The following is a 16085-nucleotide window of genomic DNA, read 5'->3' on the forward strand; positions in this document are numbered from 1 at the left end:
TTTTATTTTCAAACAAAATATTGTGTTTATAAATGGTGGCCTTTTTGAATTGTCTGTGCAGCACTTGTTACTGGTTCATTTACAGAACTACAAGACTGGTTAAAAGTGGTTTATTGTCATTGTGTCGTCTTGCAAGAATATAACAAATTGTCATCTTCACAGCATCCTTGTTTTCTAAACTGTCCTCCTTACCCTCCCTGAATCCCTCTGTTTGAATCTTTGTTTTCTGTTCTGTCAGCCATGGCCATGTACTTTTTCAGCTTGTCAGAAGGACGATGGATGGATAACTCATTTGTGAGTCAGTAGCAGTTCTGCTTCATAAGTTGGTTGGCAGGGGGTGCTGCACATAACTAGGTATTGTGTTCCTTCCTAGAAGACTCAATTTTAAGTCAAAATTAGCACTGAAAGAAAAAACATAAATGTTTGCCTTCCATCCGCTGCTGTTTATGTACTATAGTTTGCCTTGGAAATGCTTGTTTCTGTGCACGTGGAAGGCACTATCTACCCACTGAAGAAACGTTAATTTAACATCAATGAAGAACCATCAGTTCAATGCCTTGTATGATACTTGTGAGGTTGCTATTTTATACTGTCTACAGCTGGTCTTCTAGTTCATCACATAGGGTGCAGTTGCTTTGCTTGATGTTTGTGGTTTTATTTTTTATTTAAGACAGATGTGGAAACTGTGAGTTTAGTCAGAAATGCATAGATTCTCTTAATGAAGAAGGCTCTTTACTGCTACTGTACGTTGATGTACTGTTGTGCTGTCTCTTCTGAAGACACATTTCTGAGTTGTTTTTGAAACATAGATAATGTGGCAGTCAGAAAAGTTTACCTTTTTGCCTTGAAGTAGTGCAAAAGGGGGGCTTCTTGCCTTCTTTCAAATTGCTGTCAATTTGGCCAATGCCAATGAAGTGTCTGAGAGCATTTGCTTGGAGATGAACAATTAGTTTACAAATGAGACCATCAACACTGTAAATACTTTAGTCTCACCAGTTGCACTTGTTTTTATGAACAGTTTTGCATGGTGAGATGGTGCCTGGGGACTCTGCAGAACATGTGAACATGGAGATGATGATGAGTGCACCACCCTGGGCTGTCAGTCTGCCAAGGACCCAGCACTGTGTAGTACCAGTGTTGAGGGTGACTACCACTTCTTTGGAAGTGTTACTCATCTTATAGGACTTCTTGCTGAATGTGTACGCTCTTAAGATCTGTAAATAGCTGGAAGGCTAACTTTCAGAAGTCCTTCCAGCCAAAATAAAACCTCTTCAGTTTCAAAAGGGAGGAGAGATGTAATTTAACTCACAGACTATGGTCATCCTCCAAAAAATCCACAACCTCTTAAGTTGGCAATGGCAGAATTTTTATGAATGTAATTGTAGGACTGGTGGTCCTACTTTCGTGTTAGTAAGCGATTTCAATAACAGACACTCTGTTTGTAAATGATGAGTGTGGGCATTTCTCCAAATGCTGGGCAAGCCCATTTCTTAGTTGTTGGCTGGGAAAATCTTTTCAACTAAGAGAACAACTTTGCCTGTCTTGATCTGTACCTCTGCACCTTGCCCCTCCTGTTGTTTGTAAGGCAGAAACAAAGACTCACAGGATGGCTTAGTGGGTAGGCTTTTTGCACTCCTGAAGTATTTTTCTGTTCTGACTTTTGGTGGAAGAGTTTAATAAATTAATCTGGTAATATAAGATTGTAAAGGCTTCAGAAGTGTAGCTGTGTTGTACATGCCCTGCTTTCTTGGCATGGTCTTCCCTAGTCAAGTTTGTGGTGCAAAGCTGTTAGCAATCGTTTCTATTCCTAGGAGGCATTAAGTTGATATGACTGCATGTCTTGCACAGAGACTTCAATTTCACTAATTAATGCTGCACCTGCCATTTACCTCCTTAATTATAAATGACAGAACTAGTCAGTGTGCTGATTAAAGATATTTTATAACGTAAAACATACTGTACAGCAGCTGCCTTATGTGGAGCGGATGCCAAACTAACTGAATTGCCTTGCCATGTAAAGAATGTTTTTAATAGAAAAAAAAAATATTTAACGCTTTCATGCTCTAACTTCGGAAATACATGTTAAATGGGACAGAGCAATATTTATGTGCAATTTCCTGTGTTTTCTTTGAAATCCTGCTGGCTGATTGGGAAGTATAATACCATTAATCTAGCGTTGCATCCACTCTAATTTTCCATGAATTTGCTTGGAAGCTATCTGTATTTGCAAAGTTGAACCTTGGTGTGGCACTTTGGAGTTGTAATAAAGCACAATGTAATACTTTGTGAATGTTAATAATTTCTCAGTGATCTAATGAGGAAGCTTTTTAGACATTGTGATCATTTAAGTAGGCTACAACCAAAATCAACCTTTGGTTGTGGTGATTAAACTTGGCTGACTTCAGCAAAACTGAGGAGTTTTACAGCCTTTGGAAGAAAGTGCAGAAGTATGTGGTTGGTGGGGTTTTTTTGTTTACTTTTTTCCCACACACACTTTTGTGAAAAAAGAGCTTTTCAGGCTATTTAGGCTTTTACACACACCACCACCACCACCACCCCACCATCCCCTGACTGTATGTGATCATAGAATTCAGCAGCTAAGAAATTGCTTTCTTGATCTCTTTTTCTTAGTGGAGATTGGTCATATTTTGTGGCATTTGTATTTTGAATAATTCTGAGTATTAAACTGTGTGCGGCATGGGATGTTTGCCAGACTATATGATGGTGGCTGAGACTGTTGCATTAATGAGCCCCAGGCTTGGCTACAAGAAAGCAAGGTCTGTAGTAAGGCCGTTCTATGCAACCTGAGAATTGGAGACAACTCTTTGGAAAGGTACTGGAGTGTATGTGGGTGCTGTAGGGAGCTCCACCTAAGTTGCTGCTCTTGGTGTAGATTATGTAGGAATGAAGGACATTTTCTAGATGAATTTTCCTGATGTGGTACATATAGGTCCTCTTCTCTGTAGGATGCTCTGGAGCTCCGAGTACATCTGTATAGTATATATACTCCAGAAGGGTTTTTGGTTTTACCTTCTGAACTCATCTGTGATATCATCCCCTGGTATTTTTTCTCTTGGTATTTTCTCTAAAATGAAATATGCTTAGTGTTTTCATTTTCCATGTCTGTTAATTTGATCTCTTCCTGCCATTTGTCCCTTCCCTCTATCCCCTGAACCTTTATTTTGCTGTTTTTTAAAAAATAAAACCAGCTTTTAATCACTTTAGGTCATCTTATTACTGTTTTGTACCAACCGGCAATTGCAGTTTATCTGCAAAGTTTGTTACCACCTGCAAATCTCATGAACATACTCAGTTTTGCTTCTGTTCCTGAACAGCATCAGAACTAATTTCAGTCTTTGCAGTATCCCGCTAATCAAGACTTTCAGTCCATTGCTGTTTATCACTTTAACTTCTGGGAACATAGGTCTAAATTGATACACCACTTTTCAGTGTGGGTGGAGGATTTCCCAGCCCTTGAAAATCTCATCTTTTAATCTATTTATTTTTATTTTCTGCTTTAGGATTTTCACTTTTTTATTGGGACTAGTCATTGGGTTTCAGGTCACATCATAGTCCTGTCCAAGCCAATTTGAGTTGACTTTGGAGAGTGACAGTCTTGAGAGAGATTTTTACCAAGTATTTCACTAATATTCAGATAGTACATCTGTTGCTTTACCCTTCATCCAAGCCTTTAAAAACAATGCAGTAAAGCTGGTTGCTTTTGATTGAAGAGACGTACTTGTGCAATTCCCCATGCTGCTTATTTTCCATGATTCCAGTTCTCTCCATAGTACAGTGATTTCCATTTCTTGTCTCCCATTCGTTTATTAAGTTATTTCTTTGCGGATAAAAATTACTTTTACAGAATAATTATTGTCTGGATTGCTCTTTCCACTTTGCTGATGATTGTTTTTCTTTAAACAGTGCTGCTCGAATGCTCTGGCTTCTCAAGTCATCAGTTTAGTCAATGTCCTAGTATTCTAATTGTCCACGAGCCTTGCTAGTCCAGGATGAATGTGTGTTGTTTCTATGACTTTAGTAATTATTTTTATAAATCTTTGTTTTCTAGCTGCTTAAGTTTCCTTGTATTTCCCATGGAGAAACAATTTGTTTTAATACTGTTTTAAACAGTAGTGGTAATTTATATCAGTCCATTGATTTGCAATCTCTGCCAGCGTAGACGTTTAACTGGATGTAAGTACTGAAGCGCTTCTTTTTTCTTTCCTCTTTTTGATTTGGGTGTACTGAAAAATAGAACCAGCACTAAGTAAATCTGCCTAACAGTGCTGCACCAGAGTGTTTTTAATATCCTGATACGGCTACAAACCACAGCAGAGAAAGCTAAGACTTGCCTATGCATGTCTCATTCCTCTGGTATGAAAGGGAATGTTGATAACCCCCACCAAGCATTTCTTATTTTATACTTTATTTAATGTTCTAGCAGGAGTATAGAGTTCAGTGATACAAACTCCTGATAACATCTTGAAATATCAGAGGATCCAAGTGTTCTTTCGATCAGGCGTGCCATGGTTTTAGCTCCAAGGACTCAGCTGCTCCTGACAGGAAGGTACGTTGCAGCAAAAGAAAGGCCCACGGGGATTTTCCAGCAGGGCTCTGACAAGGCTCCGCACCTCCACGTTGCCTTCTGCTGTGCAGCTGCCTGGTTTGAGTGTAAAGCTTAGCTTCTTGTCAGCTTGGATCTGAGAAGGCACTTCACTCAAGTGAAATACCTGTGGTGATGTCTCTATTCTTGCACTTCTAAAATTCCATGTTCCCAGCTCTCGATGTTAATTGTTTTCTTTAGGTTTTCTATTCCCTGGGACCTGTGCTGTATGCTCAGGAAGGACTTTCTGAAAGAGCATTACCTCCACTGGGAAACATACAAAGAAAAAAACAACCCAAACTGTTTTGCTAAAATAGGATAAGGAAAGTATAATCAATATTAATGCTTCTTAAAAGCTACATGTGCTACAAAACACAATCCAGGGAGATTGTGTTTTGCTTGCTGTGTACCCCTTTACCTGTATACTTGGTGGAGCTCTGGGTGTTGGAGTATGTGGCCTCCACCCTAGTCCTGAGGGATGCCAGATACTTCTTTGTCTTATACAGGCAATGTGGCATAGTGGATCAAGCACTGTTTGCATGGGTAGGTTCTGCCTTTTCTTTGTGTCTGTGGTGGGTTGGCCCTGGTTGGACACCAGGTGCCCACCAAAGCCACTCTATCACTCCCCTCTCAGCTGGACAGGGGAGAGAAGATACAATGAAAGGCTCAATAGTTGAGATAAGGACAGGGGGAGATCATTTACCAGTTACTGTCATGGGCAAAACAGACTCGACTCGGGGAAGTTAGTTTGATTTATTACCAATCAAATTGGATTAGGGTAATGAGAAATAAAACCAAATCTTAAAAACACCTTCCCCTACCCTTCTCTTCTTCCCAGGCGTAACAGTTTACCTCCTCCCCCACAGTGGTGCAGGGGAATGGGGGTTCTGGTCAATTCATTGCACATTGTCTCTGCTGCTGTGTCCTCCTCAGAGGGAGAACTCCTCACAGTCTTCCCCTGCTCCAGCATGGGATCCTTCCCACAGGGGACAGTCTTCTATGAACTTCTCCAGCGTGAATCCTTTCTACGGGGTGCAGTCCCTTTGGGAACACAATGCTCCAGCATGGATCCCCAGCACTGCCCGCAGCCCTGCCCCAGCCTGGGCTCTTCCATGGGGCCACAGTCCTGCCAGGAGCTGCTCCAGCCCGGCTGCCCACGGGTCACAGCCTCCTCTGGGCATCCCTGGCCTGGGGTCCCAGGGGCTGCGGGTGGGGGTCGGCTCCCCGTTACCCCCCGGGGCTGGGGGCACAGCCTGCCTCGCCGGGGGCTTCCCCACGGGCTCCGGCGCCTGGAGCCCCCCCGGCCCCCTCCTGCCCTGGCCTGGGGGGCTGCAGGGCTGTTGCTCTCCCACGGGCTCCCTCCCCTCTCCCCCTGCAGCTGCTCTTGCGCAGGAACTTTCCCCCTTTTGAAACCCGTTATCCCAGAGGCGCTGCCAGCGTCGCTGCCGGGCTCGGCCTTGGCCAGCAGCGGGTCCGTCTGGGAGCCGGCTGGCATCGGCTCCATCAGGCACGGGGGAAGCTGCTGGCACCTTCCCACAGAAGCCACCCTGTGCCCCCGTGAACACAGCCTTGCCATGCAAACCCAGTACAGTGCCCGTTGAGCTGCTGCAGCAAGTTCCTTTAATTTATTTCTGGTTTAGTTTTCTTTAGAAGTTGTAAGATTGGGAGCATTATCATCCCCTTCTTAAAGCTGTTCAGGTCATCTTAATGCTGCTGTAAGCATCAGTACTACTTTCTTTCATGCTATTACTGATTAGTATGGGAGCTGTGAGACATGCTACGCACATTCCAGAGCTTGCTAGCATGCTTTTATGTGTTGGACATAAAATATTGTTCCTATTGCCCCCAGTATAGGTGTTTTTCCAAAGTAAAAGCAGAATATCTGCTATTGACAGGTTCAGTATGTAACTTAGTTAAGAAGCATGAATTGAGTGTTTGAGTGGAATGCTGTTATTACATAGTGACCTAGAAATTATACTTACCCTCTTAACCATTGTAATTTTTTTTGTGCTCCTTTTTGGGGAAGAGCGCTTTCAAATGAGTATTTGTTAGCAGTCTTACACTACCAGAAGTCTTGCAGGGATTTCAGTGTATAAACATTTCCTTTGTTACAGTTTTTTTTCTGTACTGGTATAGAGCCCTGCTCTCCAAGGAAGAATTTTATTTGCAGAGAGAAATAAAGCAAAGGTTACCAGTTGAAAGGTTTCTGTGGGTTTTGGGGGCTTTGGGTAGCTCTTGATAGTATCTCTTAAATGTCTAATTGAGGCACTGCCTCTTGAGGTGGAATTTATAGAAAGCCTGAAGAACTTTTAATCTTTTGGGAATGCCTGTGGTGGGAACAGCTAAACAGGAGCAGGGAGACCGTATATTTAAAGTACATGAAATGGGTAGCTCAGAGCTTGGCTTTTATTAGGAGTAACCATGAGAGTCTCCTCAGTACTTCATTTCTGATTTCGTAAGTCCAGTGGTCTGTATGTTGCTCATGGTTATTCTGCTTCCGCATAATTTGTATGTAGTACTTGAAGGTCCAGGATCATATACCCAGCATCCTGTGTCCAGCATTATGCACGTGGACTCTGCTGTTCTGTCGCTCTGCTAGACCTGGCTTCAGTTACAGCCCTGGTTACCTTTTCCAGTCAAATCAGCTGGAGTCTTCATTTCAGTTAATTTTCTTTTAAATTCTGTTCTCAAAATTCATTTTACTCTGGACTGTATCAAAAGGAGCAAGGAGTCTGAGTTTACCTATATGCAGGTACCTCTGTCTTTCAAAGGATAAAACAGAAGTCTAGAGAAGTGTGGAAAGGGAGTAACATTAAGGTAATCAAAACATTGCTGGAGGCTGCCTGTGAGTACCAGAGAGCCCATTAGTACTGTTTTGTTTTAAAACTAGCTTGATGCCTTTTAATCATGTTCGAGAAAGTGAAATTCCTTTTGGATATGTAGGTGATTGTATTTTTTTTTTTTTTGGACAAAGTCAGGAACATCTGCTGGTATCTTGTAAAGCCTCCTGTGTTGTTCTTCCTAGCAGTTCTCGACACCCTCTTGTTTGGTTAATGCTTTGCCATCTGTTAACTTGATGATACTGGAATGAGGAGGGAGTTTATTGGTGAACCTCTGACAGCGTTAAAACATGGCTTTTGTATCCCTTTTCCTCCTTCAGCTCTACGTGCTTTGCTGATGTATTTCTATACTCATCTGCTTTAATTTTTGCCAAGATTCTTATTCTTTGTATGCGGTCTCACTGAAACTTTTACTCTGCTTTAAGCTCATTCTACCAAGGCCTGAGAAATGAGTTGTTGGCTGTGTAAACTTCAGTTGCTGAAGCAATTTACTCCTTGTGCATGTGTTTCACCTCAAGTAAGTGAGGAAAAATGTGATGTAACTCATGCAATGACTTACTGGCAGTAAATGTGTGTATGCTGCAGTGCCATGTATACAGGCTAATGTAGGCATTTACTTTACTTAGTAGAGACTATTTGCTCAAGACAAAGTGAATTTGCTATAAAGGGGTGTTTTGTATCTGTTACTCTGAATCTGAAAGTTAGGGCAAAAGGGAGGAAGCAATACTGTTGTGTCCCTGTAAATTATAGAATGATTTGGATTGGAAGGGACCTTAAAGACCATCTAGTTCCAGCCCCCCCCCCACGGGCAGGGACACCTTCCACTGGAGCAGGTTCCTCAAAGCCCCATCCAGCCTGGCCTTGGACACTGCCAGGGACGGGGCATCCACAGCTCCTCCGGGCAGCCTCTTCCAGTGTCTCACCACCCTCACAGTGAAGAATTTCTTCCTAATATCTAATCCAAATCTACACTCTTTCAGTTCAAAGCCATTCCCCCTTGTCCTAGCGCTACGTGCTCTCGTAAAGTGCCCCTCTCCTGCTTTCTTGTCAGCCCCTTTAGGTGCTGGAAGCTGCTCTAAGGTGCCCCCGGAGCCTTCTCTTCCCCAGGCTGAACAACCCCAACTCTCTCAGCCTGTCGGCACAGGAGAGCTGCTCCAGCCCTCCGGTCATCTTTGTGGCCTCCTCTGGACTCGCTCCAACAGGCCCGTGTCCTTCTGATGTTGGGGGCCCCAGAGCTGAACCCAGCACTGCAGGTGGGGTCTCATGAGAGCAGAGCAGAGGGGGACAATGAATCCCCTCCCTCGACCTGCTGACCACGCTTCTCTTGCTGCAGCCCAGGGTGCTGTTGGCTTTCTGGGCTGCAAATGTACGTTGCTGGGCCATGCTGAGCTTCTCCTCAGCCAGCACCCCCAAGCCTGTCTCCTCAGGGCTGCTCTCAGCCCATTCTCCGCCCAGCCTGTGTTGATGTTGGGGGTTCCCCCAACCCAGGTGCAGGACCTTGCCCTTGGCCTTGTTGAACATCATGAGGTGTGCACAGCCCTGCCTCTCCAGCCTGTCAAGGTCCCTCTGGACGGCATCCCTGCCCTCCAGCATGTCGACTGCACCAGGCAGCTTGGCGTCATCAGCAAACCTTCCGAGGATTCGCTTGATCCCACTGTCCATGTCATCAACAAAGATGTTGAACAGCACCAGTCCCAGTACAGACCCCTGAGGAATGACACTCGTCAGTGGTCTGCGCTTGGATATTGAGCCATGACTGCAACTCCTTTGAGTGTGGCCATCCAGCTAATTCCTTATCCGCTGAGTAGTCCACCCATTAAATCCATGTCTCTCCAGTTTAGAGGAGATGATGCAGTCAACTTGCCACACATCAGGAAGCTCGGGACATGCTGCTGTTGACTTGATACCTATTTGAGTGTCTCTGTAATCATTTAGTAATAAAATGTAGAATGTGTAGAAAATGTTTTGAAATTAGTTCCAAGTAGAATTACTCATTTTTGTAATGAACATACCCTTAGGAAATTTTTTTTCCAACAGCAATAGTTTTACATTTGGATTACACAGTAAGATAAGTAATCTTGAATTAGGAAATCTAACTGAAATGCTGAAGAAAAGTTAAATTGGACTACTTCAGGAAAAGCTGAATTTCGTTTTAGAGCTGATCCGCTGTAAAAACTAAAACCTGAAAATCTGTCCTAGAAGGATTAAAAAAATGCAAATACAAAGCAACTGGTAGGAAAAAGTTGTTATATATATTGAAGATTGTCTGGAAGAACATTTAGATGCAAATGAAAACATATACATATGAATGTATATCAGCAATTAGGTTGCAAATATATTAGCAGTTGGCTTAGATGTGTTTCTTTCAGGAATAGCAATCAGCTGTTACAAATTCTGTTCACAGTTTTTCTTTGGCATTTGTGATTTACATCCAGCTCGTTTGTACCTCTCTTCTGAATGCAGTTCTGAAAACTAGAACACTCTTTTATCATGTTGATACTACGAGGCTATTGCTCCAGAGTCCTTTAGAATACAAAGAAATGTTTTGTAATGGAATTCTTACAGTAATGTCAAATTTGTACAAATCTCTTAAGATCTGCTGTTATGAGTTCTTTGCAGTGTTATGAACAACGGGTTTAAAATGTTTTTAGACAACGAGACCAAGTCTTTATTGGGTTTGAAGTGGAAAGACAATGTGGTTAATAAAATATTGAAAAAAAAATTAGGTTTGAATTTTGTCCAACTATATAAAAGCTTCAAAATATTTTTTGGGGGTGTATTTATAGAGAGGCTGTCAGAGCTGTTCGTCTTACTGATGGATAAACAGAGGAGTCAGTAGTATTGCCTTCCTGTTTGAAAGATCGCATCAGAATGGAACCAGTCATAATACTGTGGTCTGTCAAAATCTGCACTGGCTTGATTAGGTTGTGATTCAGTGGAGCATCATGGGTTTTAAATATGCTGTCATCTGTCACTGTGAATTTAGTTAAATCAGATGGGAAGGTTTGTTCTAAACTTGGAAGTTTTCACTAAGCTGATTGACTGACTGGTATTCCTGGTTACTAGTTTTTAATTGTATACTCCCTTACTTTTTTGCTGGTGGTTATCATGTTTGATTGATGTATAAGAGAAATGAGGTATAGCTAATGTGGGGTATTATTTTACCATCTGACTTAAATGTCTCACACTGTATTTTTATAGTGAAAATATTGCTGCTGTTGCTGTTCCTCTTTTTCCCACTGCTACCTCAGTAGAATTTTGTTTATAATAAAGTTGTCATTTGTTATGGTTGAAAGGTGAATCTTCAATATTTGGTGCTTTAATAAAACCTTAGCTGCTAAAATGAGACACTGCATTAGAATTCAGGTCTTCTCTTTAAAATGTAGCATCGTATTTTTAGGCTATCTTCAATGTTTCCCCCAATTGCTCTGAAAACTGTAAGAAAGCAAGTAGGTGAACTGGATTGGGTAGAAGAACATGGAAGGCGGAAGAGTTGCGTAGGAAGCATCAGCAGGATGTGAATGTAAACAGCTTTGATGTTTAACACTAACTCAAGGTTTTTCCACTGGACTAGAAATTGTGATGTATTTTAAGTGGTGAAGTAGAGACAGTCTCTCTTGTCTAAGAGATTCTTTGGTGACAAAAAATGAGGACTGTATTCTTACAAATAAAAGTGCTGGACTCTTATATTTTGTTTCTAATGGCTGTAAACTATGAGGTGCCAGATTTTTGCCTAGCTGCTTGAGCATGTGGACATGATGCTTTTCCAGGAGTTTGGAGTTGCTTATTTCCAGTGTAAGATAAAATGATGACTCCCACTATTCTGGAAGCTAACTATTGACATTTCTAATGAACACTCATATTTGCTTGGCTGGAGTTATAAAACTATAGGGAAAGTATATTGAGCCTTTTTTAGGGCTGAAGTACATTATTCTCTGTAGGTTATTGCTAATTTATGTTGCCAGGGAATCTAAAAACTTTTGCATGTGTTTTTCCCCTGCAAAAGCCTGTAAAAATTAGGCCATTGCTTCTGTTCATATCTGTTTACAAAAGTAGTTTGTTTTTTTGATAGGTAAGGAGAAACATGATTCAATAATATCGGGGATCATATCTTCCACTTGGGTAATCCTTCTAATTAATTTATGACTTGCTGTGGGGATATTTGCATGTAGTCTTTGCAGTGATTAATCAGAATTTTGAAACTGGCAGCCCATAGCAGCATTACAAAAGACAAAGCCAAACCTAAAAATTGTAACCAATTAACTTATTCTACCTCCCTGAGAGTCATTTGTAGAGAGAAGCTTTCCTCATCTCTGTGAAGTATCAGATGTACTTGAAATTATCATAACTGAATGTAACTTCTGATTGTCATGATGCCAGTGAGCATTCAGTGGAAGGTACTGTTCCTTGTGACAGTAATGGTCAGTGCTAGAATTTAGCCTGTTTTACATTTAAATTTAATAAAAATGAATACTGAGCCCTGTATCTGCTAAGGAACTCTGCACTGGTACTTTTTTACAGTAACTATGATGTATGTTGGTGCGTAGTAGTCTTTCATAAAACCTAACTAAACTGGTTAAAAAATTGAAGAGACTGGAGGGAGTATGGAGAGGTGTCAGTGAGGATCATCTTTGCTACTTTTTCTCCCTGAGCTTTTGTTTTGCCTTCTACACTGCTTTTCTATATGTGACAGCACAGAATTTTTCCGCCCTTAATGTAGACTTCCATGTCTGCTTTTCGCTTCCACTTGTATGGTTCTGCAATAGAGCAGGTCTTTGCAGAATTCTCCCCGTTGGGATTAGTGGTTTCATCACTGAAGCATTGTGGCACCTGTGGGGTGGGTAAGGGCTGGTAGTTTGTGGGAAGTGTAGGTGAATTTATTTTACCATCTAGCCAGAGCTGCTAAATAGCTGAAGTGAGGCAGAGCTTTGAGTGCTTCAGAGAAGAGCCGAGAAATCTGCCTCTCTTCTTTGTCTTAGAAGTCTTGTTGACTTCTGAGCAAGGTAGCAAGAACAAGAACAGCGAAGAGGTACACATCTGGGAAATGTGGCAGCTTGTCTTTAGGTGTGGTGGGGTTGAAGGTATCTGGAAGATGACCTAGTTTAATAACTGAGAGAGAGGATGGAGTATTGTGGGAAGCTTCTATTTTCTTTTTCTCAAAGTAGAGGAAAAATTCTCAGCCTTGAAAGGATGATGAGCTACTTTTGTTCCTCAAAAAGAGTGATAATGTACATAAGAGACGTTGGAGGGATTACAGCTGGATTTCAATCAATAATGGATTAATATTAACCATAACCAAAGAATTAAATTAGTAGCAGTGTGCTGTAGACCACACAATTATAGAGGCAACTAACAACAACAAAAGCTGAAAAACGGCTTGTGAAAAAACAGCAGTTTTCTTACTGGCATGTTGGAAAGTGAGACCTGCTCTTACTTATACTGCATTAAATGAAGCGAATAAAATCCAGCACACTTGTGAGCATACTTTTTAAGAAATATTTAGAATAAACAGTTCTTCGATTCAAACAATGCAGCTAATTGTAAATGGCGCTTTGGAGGTATTGCTCTGAAGAGCATATATTACCATAAATTGCCATTGGCCATAAATTTGCTGGTTGTACAGTTGGGATTCTTCTGATACCAGATGAATTGGTTGAAACTGTAAAAGAGAACAAAACCGGAAAGTGCTAAATCTGTTTATGATGTTTCTGGAATAGTAAAGTACCTCAGTGTGTGAGGAATGAAGGACAGGGAAAGGGGATGCCTGTAGGAGAAACAGAGTATGCAAAAGTTGGAGGTAAGGGAACTATAAAGATTTAAGAGGATGTAGTGATATTTTTTTTTAATGGTATGCGAAATTAGCCAGGGAGAGAAGATAAGTGATAACTGCTTTCAAATCCCCAACAGTTGACAGAGAGTCCACAAAAGGAGCATTGCAAAAGGAAATGCATAATGAGATATTTTTATGTTACTTTGACTAGTACTTTCACAGATAAATAAACTTTTAAAAATCTGTGATTTAATGCTTGAGAACACCATAAACGATTTCATGTTGTCATTCATGTCTCAGTCTAGTACTGTTTGGAGCACAATGGAATGTAAAGTGAAAAATGAGTGCACAGATTGAAAAAGTGTTGTAACTTAGACCTTTAGCCACCTGGTACTGCAGGCAGCTATGGCACATGCCTTTGTTATGGAGCACCTCCTAAAGATGCTGAGCTCTTTGTCCCACCACTTCTGCTTTTTCTTACTGCAAGGATTAGAAATGTTCTTTGGTCTCCAGCCTAATTTATTCTTTCCCCAGTTGGTCTTGTGCTCTTGTAGTCTTAATGTTTAAACAGCTGAAGGTTCTGTCCTGCACACACCTCTTACTCTCCTGCTGTCTCTGAGGAAGCAAAATGCACAGAATCCTCCAAACTCTGGTGCTTCCAACCACGTTTCTTGTCTCCTGTTTTCTTTACTCTGTAGAAGGATGTAAGCTGAGTCAGCTTTTTTCTTTCCTTTTTCCTTTTTTTTTTTCTTTTGAGATTACATTTTCAGAATGACACTGGTTATATTTATTTATTTGGCAGGGCTAGAGATTGTAATCAGAGACTAAAGTCTCATGAATAACTGGCTGCTACCATAAAGTGAAGGAATAAGCAATGGTACAGCTGCTGGTATGGGGATCGATGGGGGAGCCCTGGAGCACTGATCCATGCTAGTGGCTGCCCCGACTGACTGCAAGTAGATCTTTCACGTTATTCGTGTATTTAGTTAAAGTGTCTAGTTAGGTATTGGGAGAAAACAGCAGAAGTGACTTAGTTTTGGACATGGACATAGAAAGTTGTGCACCCTTTTGGGTTAGAAGGGTGGATCTCTGGTGTCCTGAATAATAGAGGTGGCAGAGCCCATGTCTTAATAACCCTCACTCTGCTTTGTGTTCACATCAGAGGGGTTACCAGGGTAGAAAACGAATGTTTTATTCCTTTTTTTGAGTATGACACAGGGCAGGCTGGTCTTTTGCTATTTCCACATCCTTCCAATATCTGGTGAGTTGGAAGGTTGTATACAAACGGCATGGCAAAAATCTTCAATGGAACTGTCTGGTGTAGAGTGAATGGGGAAAAAAACCCTTTAATTCAGGAGGAGACCATGAAATCTAAGTGTCGGGCATGGACTGGATTAAAGCACACTGATTTTTGTAGCTGTGGCAACTTTCTGTGTAATCTCTTATTTTGAGAAAGGGAGTCAAGGATAAAATTATTAAAAGATTCCTCATATCTGATTCTGTTGTTGTGATAGTAGAGGACATTATTATTTTTGTCTGTGGCCTTATTAAGTATAACAATAAAGCTAACCCAAGTGTTTTTCTGTTGTTTTCCATAGGATTCATCCTCCTGAATTCTTCAAGAAAAAATATGCTGTGGATGAAGTCCACTATGTGAACGAGGTGAGCTGTCTGTGCATCTGAATATTTTTCTGGGAACACAAAACCAGTATGTGGCAGTGTTTTTGCTTTAATTTTAGTCCTCTGCTTACTGGATTCTCCTGACCTGGTGGGACACCCCCCCACCCCCTAAGTCACTGGAAAGCATATTTCGTGCTTATAAAGTACTTGTAATTTGTTATTATATCTTTTTAAAGGCTGCCATTTTGAGCTGAACACTAAGGTCTTAATCCAAAGACAGTCTCATAAACATGTTCTGCGCATCATGAGATCTTTCAGTCTGTGTTATTATCCAGCGAAAGTATGTTGCTAAGTACAGGGTTTGCAGTGCCTTGGAGATTTGAGGGGATTGCTTTCAGGGAGATGGCACGTCCTAGCTCTGACTTGGGAGCTCACATTTATTTTATGCCTCTAAAGAGCTGTGAGGAAAGACTGCCTGCCTTACTCTTCATTTATGTTGAATCATTCTAATATTTGAAAAGCAAATGTATTCATATTTTTAAATGCAAGTGTGACTTGCTTAGTTAGGTTTCTCATTTCATTTCTGAGCAGATGTTTGTGTACTTATGCACCTGGGCAGTTATCTTTTCTTTGGTAGGAAGGCTCAGCAGGGTGAGGGCAGTATTCCTGCCAAGCTCTGTGGGTGATTTTGCATGGAGAGCAGCTTGAAAAGGAAGGCTCCAGTACTTTTGTCCCAGCAGAGCACTAACTTGGACTCACTAGACCAAAACTTTTACTCTCATTGGCTGTGAGGATGTTTTATTTCATTTTCATAATGAGTCCAGCTATGAAGTGAAGTTTGATCCTGTATTTCAGTAGCTGGGGATGGAGGAAGCTGTAGAGTGGTTGTTTTTTTGACATGTGTGAATTGGAGTTCTGTGGAGTGCTGGTGCTCCAGTGCTCATCTGTCAGATGGTGAAAATTGCAAGTGGAAAGTATGTGTTTGATTTTTTAAAATCACATTTATTTTGGGTCACTTTAGTTGTTCTGGGTCACTTTCCATAAACAAATGCCTTTATTGCAGTTCTGTTCTCTGCTTCCTTACTGTGTAAAAACCATATTGATAGGGATATGGTAGCTCTTTATATGGACCGGTAAATTGTCCAAACATAAAGGTTGTTTTCCACCTGGACTACATGTATTGAAGTTAGAAGCTGTTGAAGCTTGCAATGAAAATGTTCAACTTTCAGAGATTCTTTCTCTAACTTTTACT

General features: G+C 41.2%; 1 protein-coding gene across 1 annotated transcript in view; it reads left to right on the top strand.

Moving 5' to 3' along the window:
• PEPD (peptidase D) overlaps window positions 1–16085 on the top strand; it is a 141342-nt gene that overhangs the window by 7991 nt on the left and 117266 nt on the right. The window contains exon 4 of the mRNA XM_055818519.1: window positions 14812–14875. Coding sequence (XP_055674494.1) covers window positions 14812–14875 — 64 coding nt within the window. The remainder of the gene's footprint in view (window positions 1–14811; window positions 14876–16085) is intronic.

The sequence above is a fragment of the Falco peregrinus genome, chromosome 14 (genome assembly GCF_023634155.1).
Source record: "Falco peregrinus isolate bFalPer1 chromosome 14, bFalPer1.pri, whole genome shotgun sequence".
Classification (NCBI taxonomy): Eukaryota; Metazoa; Chordata; class Aves; order Falconiformes; family Falconidae; genus Falco; species Falco peregrinus.